Source organism: Leopardus geoffroyi, chromosome E1, assembly GCF_018350155.1.
Source record: "Leopardus geoffroyi isolate Oge1 chromosome E1, O.geoffroyi_Oge1_pat1.0, whole genome shotgun sequence".
Lineage (NCBI taxonomy): Eukaryota > Metazoa > Chordata > Mammalia > Carnivora > Felidae > Leopardus > Leopardus geoffroyi.
The window spans coordinates 34,529,104-34,536,640 of NC_059330.1; the positions used below are offsets into that span (position 1 = coordinate 34,529,104).

Genomic DNA, 7,537 nt, shown 5'->3' on the forward strand with positions numbered 1-7,537 from the left:
TCCTATACTGGGATGAGATATTTTAATCTGATGGTGGTACATAATACTGTTCAGGGAGCACTCCCAGCTCCAGGAGTTCCCCTCCGCATTACAAGGAAGTTCTCAAAAATAACCGGATTTGCTAGAGGCCGGCCCCCTGCTCACGGGAGGGAGAGGGGCTGGAACGGGCAAAGCATTGAGGTCTGCTCTCTCGTCACTCGTAGATCCAGTTCTGAGCACAGCTCTTGTAATCCACCAGCTCTTCAGGCTGAAACCACAAGCCAATCTCCTTCTCCGCACTTTCCACGGAATCACTGCCATGGATGATGTTCCTGGAAGGGGGAAGAGATGGCCACGTTACCGAGACCCAAAGGATTAAACTGCCCAGGAGCTCCGCCTGATACCCACTGCCAGACAGCTCGCAGCCACTGCAGCAGAAAGAGCCAAAGCTCCGTGTACATTAGTTCGTGTTAAAAGAAAAAGCCCACAGCTGCAGTTAAGGTCAGGATGAAGGATGCCCTCCCCATATCCGGCCCTCCTAGCAACACTGATGCCAGCAGTGAACGGGCTCCAGCCAACAAGGTATGCTGTCCCAGGCCCTACCCTCTCGAGAGAGGCACAACCACAGTGATGTCGATGGCCGGTGGCAGGGAGCTCGCCAGGCCAGACACCAAATTCAGAGGGAGAAACACAATGAACTTATTTTAAATTCATCTGCATATGGCATCATGTCCATCCCAGACTCAGGAACCCAAAATTTTTTTTATTATTATTATTTTAAAGTAGGCGTCACACCCAGTGCAAAACCCAACATGGGGCTTGAACTCACGGCTATGAGATCAAGACCTGAGCTGAGATCAAGAGTCGGACACTTAACCGACTGAGCCACCCAGGTGCCCACCCCCGCCTTTTTAAAAGATTTTTTTAAAGTAATCTCTGCACCCAACATGGGGCTCCAACTTACAACCCCAAGATCAAGAGTCACATGTTCTACCAACTGAGCCAGCCGGGTACACGAGGAACCCAAATTCTTGTGTCACCTTACTCAGATTTTGGAAGAAGGCAAAAGCACCAACTCTCACCTGCCAACTTGGATGCAAAAGTCTCCACGGATGGTCCCGGGCTTGGAGTCCGCAGGGTTGGTCTCTCCCAGCATCACCCGGCCTGTCTTCACCACATTCAGCCCCTCCCAGACCTCCAAGGATAAAAGAACATATGGTCAAGGAAGAAAACCAATCTCAGCAGAAAATCTGTTAATTCAAAACAAGAAAACAAAAAAGCCCCCTTAACATTGAAGAAATGTTTATGGAGCATCTGCTTATTCCAACAACGGGAATACCAGTCTCCCTGCCTCCACTCCTGCCTTTCTACAATCCCTTCTGAACAGAGCAGTCTCTAAAAATGCCCAGTGTAAAACCTCCCAGGCATTCGTCCCAGAGCCCATGAAGTACATGGCCGACACAGCCCTACCTGATCTGGCCCCTGCCCGTATCTTTGAACTCATGTCATCTGACCTTCTCTTCTACCCACCAGGCTTCAGCCACTCCAACCTTCCTTCTGTCCTTTAAGAGCCCAGGCCCTCTGCACATGCTGTTTTCCTGCTGAGAATGCTCTTCAGTGTGATTTTGTGTACGTCTGGCTCCTTCTCACTCAGATCTCAGCTTGAAAAGCATGTTCCTTGACCACCCAATCTAAAGCGGTCACTTGTCACATCATCCTATTTCATTCTGTGCAAATCACTGATCACTAGCTAATAGATATACATATATATATAAATATAAATAAATATACATACATATGTATATGTGTGTGTATATATATATATATATACATATATATATGTTTCTTCATTATGTGCCCGTCTTCCCCTTCAAGATGTATAGGCAAGGAAAGCTATGAAAATAAGTTCCTGTGTTGTCTCATTCATGACTATATCCCCAGCGTCTGGAAGAGAGTGTGGCACAATGAGGACCACCCATATATACTGCAATAAACAAGAGACAATCTGCCTCCCTCCAGAAGTGCAGAATCAGGCAGACTCTCCCGATCGCTCCCAGCTTTGAGTCGCGATGAGTCTTCAGTTCAGCAAACAAATGTATTTTGTGTTTGGTGGGTCAGAGAGCCAACTCACATCCTAACTGTCCAATCCTCCCAGCCCCCACTCCCTCTGTATTAAGTGAGGACTTGGTGTCAGAGGCGAGAATCACAGCACACACTCTTGGCTCCCAACTGAGTCATTCGCATCAATACCCCCACACATACACACTCACCATGGCAACCACAGGCCCTGACTGCATGTACTTCACCAAGCCGGCAAAGAATGGACGGTCCTTCAGGTCAATGTAGTGTTCCTTGAGAAGGTCTTCGGAAGCCTATTTCACAGAACAGAGGATGAGAACTGACCCTCAAACTATCTAAGGATCAGCCATCTAGTTATTTCCCACTCACTGCTGTTTGAAATGTGAGCTCGTAGCACACTGATTTTGTTACAAACCAATCCATTCCCAACACGACCAGAGGGGAGCTGTGCCAGAGACTAAAAGTGCGTCAGCTTTGTACCAATGTCCCCCCTACTGGCCTTGGCTGATCAGAACAGAACCACAGAACATTAGAATTGAATCCAGCCATCCCAACTCAGACAGGAAAACTAACAATACAATGAATTTCCATTCATTGAGAGCAAGCCTCAACTAAAACGTGAAAAGGAAGTCAGGGTTGGGGGGGTCTTGGCAATGGATGAGAAGCAAATTGAACCCGGCCACTTCTCAGGGATACTTCAGATTTATTCAGAAGATGAAGGCCGGGTATGGCAACTATGCGATTTCCACACAAACCACTCAAAAGAGCGTGACATCTGGGGCCCCTGGGTGGCTCAGATGGTTAAGCGTCTGACTGTCGGTATCAGCTCAGGTCATGATCTTGCAGTTTCATGGGTTGGAGCCCCACGTCTGGCTCTGCGTTGGCAGCATGGAGCCTGCTTGGGATTCTCTCTCTCCCTCTCTCTCTCTCTCTCTCTCTCTCTGCCCCTCCCCTGCTAGCGCTGTCTCTCTCTCAAAATAAATAAACTTTAAAAAAGGGGGGGAAAAGATGACATCTAGCAATAAATAATTTTGATGAAGAGGGAACTAGAAACTGTCACACTGCCAAGGCCGGTATGTGGGACCAAATCAAATTAGCTGGAGAGGAAACCACCTGCCTAGCAATCCCAACTCACCCAGCTGTGTTCTCTCTTTGCCACTGCACACACACTTGTTCAGGGTCTAACAAGGACCCTTAGTTTTCTGAGTTCTGTAGGACTGCATTGTGGAGGGCACACTGCAGGGATACCCACAAGCGTGGACATCTGCTGCCAAAAAGCACATTCAGAACATCCTGCCGCTCAGCCTCTGGTTGATACTTACTTGCCAAAGTAAAATCGCACAGCCGCGTGATCACGCCATGTTAGCAATTCACCCTCTCCCACCAACCCCCAATCCAAATGGAAGACTGGTAGGGGTAGCCTCCGGACACACTGACTTGACCTTCCCTTACCAGAACACTCTTTTAATTCTAGTCATTGCTTCTGATTATCTTTAATCTGCAGAACAGATTACAGAGTGGTTTTTTTTTTTTCTGGAGGAGGGGACATCAGGTCTTTCCTCCTCCAAGTCACCTATAAACAACCCTAGACCAAGGCAGTCATCCCTCGCCTCATTCTTCACCAAGCCCACACCCTGGATGGGAACTTGGTATAATAGAAAAATGCACGGACTTAAGAGTCAAAGAGACCCGGGTTAAAATCTTCCCTGCATCACTGACTGCATGCCTTCAGATTCATTACCTAACCTCTCCAAGCCCCAGGTTCCAACGACCACAGGCATAGAGATAAGTACACCTCTGGGTCATCGTGAGGGCTACAGAAAACACATGCGTCCAGCACATGTGATCAACAATACTGTTCATTTCGCTTTGCCTTCAAAACCTAATTTAATATGCAAACTATCTGGAAAGCAGTACTGACCCGATACCCGGCACTAACGATTCCATCACGTACCCCCCTCTGCATTAACACCCATCTACCCCCCCCCACCCCGCACCTTACACTAAAGCGGTTTTCCCAAAACACCACGCGGGAACTAAATTGCAAACCAAATTCCATTTAAAATGCACCAGCAGAATCCAAAGATGACTCTAGTGCTGGGAAAAAAGACTGTCCCCTAATTTATCTGCTCTGAGAATTTGAATTCTCACTTCCCAGGTCTGTCTGAAAAAGGGTTCTTGGCCAATTAATTCTTTTCATTTTTCCGGAATACTGCTTGGCAGGTGTGTTGAAAATGTGTCTGTTCTCTACTGTTTTCGGGGGGGGCTTCCCCAAGACCAAAACCACAGCTTTCCCCCCAACATCCCCTGATGGCGCCTAATATATGCCACACACTAAGTGGGCGGTAAGTAAGGACAGAAAGATTTCCTTGCTGACAAACAACCTGCCTCAGAGAGGGAGGTGGGGGAGGGGAGAAGCTCTCTGAAATAATCTGCTCAAGAAGTTCAAGACCAGGAGCTCAAACATGCCCAGGGCTTTGAGTCAGAAATCACAGTGCTGCGGTAACATATGGAACTCTGCATTGCTAAAGGGAAAGGGAGGCTATTTCCAAAGTCCCAGTAATTGGTTTGTTGCAGGACTCAGCCACAACGCCAGCCACCGAGTTGTTTCCAGGTCTCAGGACATCTGTGTTCACCCTTTGTGGGGAAGACTACAAAGGAGGGGAAGGGAGAAACCGAGAGGCTAACGTACAACGTTCCCCTGTACTCCGAGAGAACACAAATATGAAGAATGAAGTCCACTTACCTGAATTAATTTCATAGCAACGAGACGGAATCCCTTTTGCTCAAAACGCTTGATGATCTCTCCCACGAGGCCGCGCTGGACCCCATCAGGCTTGATGGCAATGAAGGTGCGTTCGCTGTTGGCCATGGTCCTGAGGATAGACAGCTGCAGGGATGAAACAGCACTGAATATCCTGCCTACATCATTATCCTTCTCAAGCGGATTACCCCATAAAGCTGGTTTATATCTGTCAAGCCAACTCCAAAAGTCTCTTTGGTAAAAAAAGTGCGTTCACCACAAGTGCCGCACTGAAAATACTCTAGAAGAGCACACGTATAAAAAATGTTCCTAAAGGGGGCACCTGAGTCAGTCAGGTTCAGGTCATGATCTCAGTTTCATAAGTTCGAGTCCCACATCAGGTTGTCTGCTCACCGCGCGGAGCCTGCTTGGGATTCTCCCTCTCTCTCTGCTCCTCGTCCCATCGTTTGCACTCTGTCTCTCTCAAAATAAATAAATTAAAAAGAAAAGAGGGGGGCCTGGGTCGTTCAGTCAGTTGAGCGCCAACTTTGGTGCAGCTCACGATCTCACAGTTCATAAGTTCAAGCCCCTTGTCTGGCTCTGTGCTGACTGCTCAGAGACTGGGGCCTCCTTCAGATTCTGTGTCCCTCTCTCTCTGCCCCTCCCCACTCATTCTCTCTCTCTCTCTCTCTCTCTCTCTCTCTCAAGAATAAAATAAACGTAAAAAAAAGGACATTTTGTTAAAAAAAAAAAAAAAGTACCTAAAGGAAAAAAGAACTTTCCCTAAAAGAAAAAACAAAGAAACCCAAAAACCCAATTCCTCCTCAGTGCCCTTACTTCTGAATTAATATCCCAGGATGGGGGAGCGTGCAAAAGCAGGGACCATAATTTCTATGGCATTTGACTTAATAAGCTTCTATTAAGCATCTATTTTGTATCCAACACTGTGGCAGAACTAAGGTAGGGGATGTTAAAAAAAAAAAAAAAGAAGACATTTTGTGAATAATCCAGAGAAGGGAAACTAGAGGGATAAAGTGGTGTCAGGCAAAAAGCAGAATGAAACGGTCTGACCTACTAGCACAGTCATGGTATTAGAACTGAAAGGGGTTTTAGAGATTATTTCATTGGAATCCCCTTCATTTTACGAACGAGAAAACAAATCTAGGGCACCAGAATGAAGGCCAAATTCCCAATTTCCCGATGCAATTTATGCTCCATCATAAGACATCATGAAGATTCTGACAAACCAATAAAAGGTGGATCCTGAGAGAACTAGGGCCATGTGAGATGGGACATCGTGCAGGAAAGAGGCCTAGAGAATGTCTATCCCAGACCTCGCCTTTTACAGAGAAGACTGGGCTCATGACCTGCTCTGTCTACACAAGATGAGAATGGAGGAGGCCCCTGACCTTGAAAGACAATCCCTAATGTGGATCGCCACACCACCTCCTGGCTCTCTCTTCCTGTACTTTAACCTCTTATTACAGCACCTTAACATATTTGAATTTTCTGTCTCCCCACTGGTCTGCGGCCTGTATACACGTATGGTTTACTGCTGTGTCTGTCCCTGGCACCTAGCCTCCTGGCCCAGCACTCAATAAGAGCAAAGAAAATATCTTAAATGGTAATCACCCTGCACCTCCGAGAAAAAGAGACAAAGCCCAAGGGCTGGCGGCGAACTCCCAACGGAAGCTCGAGACAGGCAGAGATTCCACAGGAGAAAATGGGGGTAAGGAGCCAAAATACTCCTTATACCCACCCATACGGTGAATTCCTATAAATGTCCACCATACCAACCCAGACACACACCCGTCATTCATTCATTCATTCATTCATTCATTCAGCAAGAACTTACTGAGCCCCAACTCCGTGCCCAGCACTGCACGCGACACAGACAAATAAGGCACAATCCCAGTGGTCGCGGCCCGATGTTCGGAAAGGTAGCCTCGGACAAAGGCGAGTCCACGTGGCGTGGAACCTGCGCTGACAGGTCCGCACCTGTCCACCGGCGCTGCCCCGCCCTTCCCTCCCAACCGATCCCTCTGGCCACCTCTCAGAGCCGGACTCATCCGACCCCTTGGCCTCCCCCGACCCCGACCCCACTGCTCTCCCCCTCCTCTCAGGACCCCGAACCCATCTCACCCCTCCAGATGCTCGAGCTGCAACTTCGGCTGGGGAAGCCGGCACCGGAAACACGCCCCGGCCCCACGTGGTTCCTGGCGCCGGCAGGCGCGGAACGCTTCTTTCCGGCTCGGCTGCCGGGGAGTCCGTTTTGGCAGAACACCACTCGCCCACGCTTCCTCTGGAGGGTCGGGTGTCATTCTAAGGAGCAACGTTCCGACGTTTAACTTCCGGCACTGCTTTTTCTTGCTTTTCCGGCATGCTGCCTTTTTTTTTTTTTTTTTTTTTTTTTTTTTTTTAAGATTCTGTGACTCACTTCCTTCGTTCTGGAGTCACTTGGCTTCCCGAGAGGTGGCGCTCCCACTTTGCATGAAGTCTGAACGGGCACCTGACCTAGAAGTAGACATGTCTTTCTCACTTTACATTTACTCACTTTTTCCAGCCTATCAAGCACTGCATTATTAATTGAGTACCTACTATGTGCCAGGCACTACTCCACGGCCTGGGGGCATGGCAGTAAACTCTCTAAGGAGCTTCTGGCGGGGTAGGGAGTGGGGGACCAAGAATAAACAAATAAGCAAATTGATGTGTAATACTTTGCATTATGTTAGCGCT

The 7,537-nt window shown here is 48.1% G+C and overlaps 1 protein-coding gene across 2 annotated transcripts; it reads right to left on the minus strand.

Annotated features, from left to right (window-relative positions):
• Positions 1 to 7,068, minus strand: LOC123603448 (nucleoside diphosphate kinase A). 2 transcript variants are annotated; one of them, XM_045488362.1, is made up of 5 exons: positions 6,944 to 7,068; positions 4,805 to 4,948; positions 2,250 to 2,351; positions 1,062 to 1,174; positions 1 to 311 (listed from the first exon to the last, which is right to left on the minus strand). In XM_045488362.1, exons 2-5 carry the CDS (start codon positions 4,928 to 4,930, stop codon positions 194 to 196), a joined length of 459 nt encoding a protein of 152 aa, XP_045344318.1. In that variant the 5' UTR covers positions 4,931 to 4,948; positions 6,944 to 7,068; the 3' UTR covers positions 1 to 193. The 2 variants fall into 2 exon arrangements, with proteins under 2 accessions (XP_045344318.1, XP_045344319.1); XM_045488363.1 differs by having other exon boundaries at positions 6,657 to 6,962.
• Between the last annotated feature and the right edge of the window lie 469 nt (positions 7,069 to 7,537).

Coding starts and splice junctions, on each gene's coding strand:
- LOC123603448 (XM_045488362.1), bottom strand. CDS start 4,930: ATGGCCAACAGCGAACGCACCTTCATTGCCATCAAGCCTGATGGGGTC. Junction 1,175..2,249: donor CAGGGCCTGTGGTTGCCATG/GTGAGTGTGTAT, acceptor TTATCCTTGGAG/GTCTGGGAGGGGCTGAATGT. Junction 312..1,061: donor TTTTGCATCCAAGTTGGCAG/GTGAGAGTTGGT, acceptor TCCCCCTTCCAG/GAACATCATCCATGGCAGTG.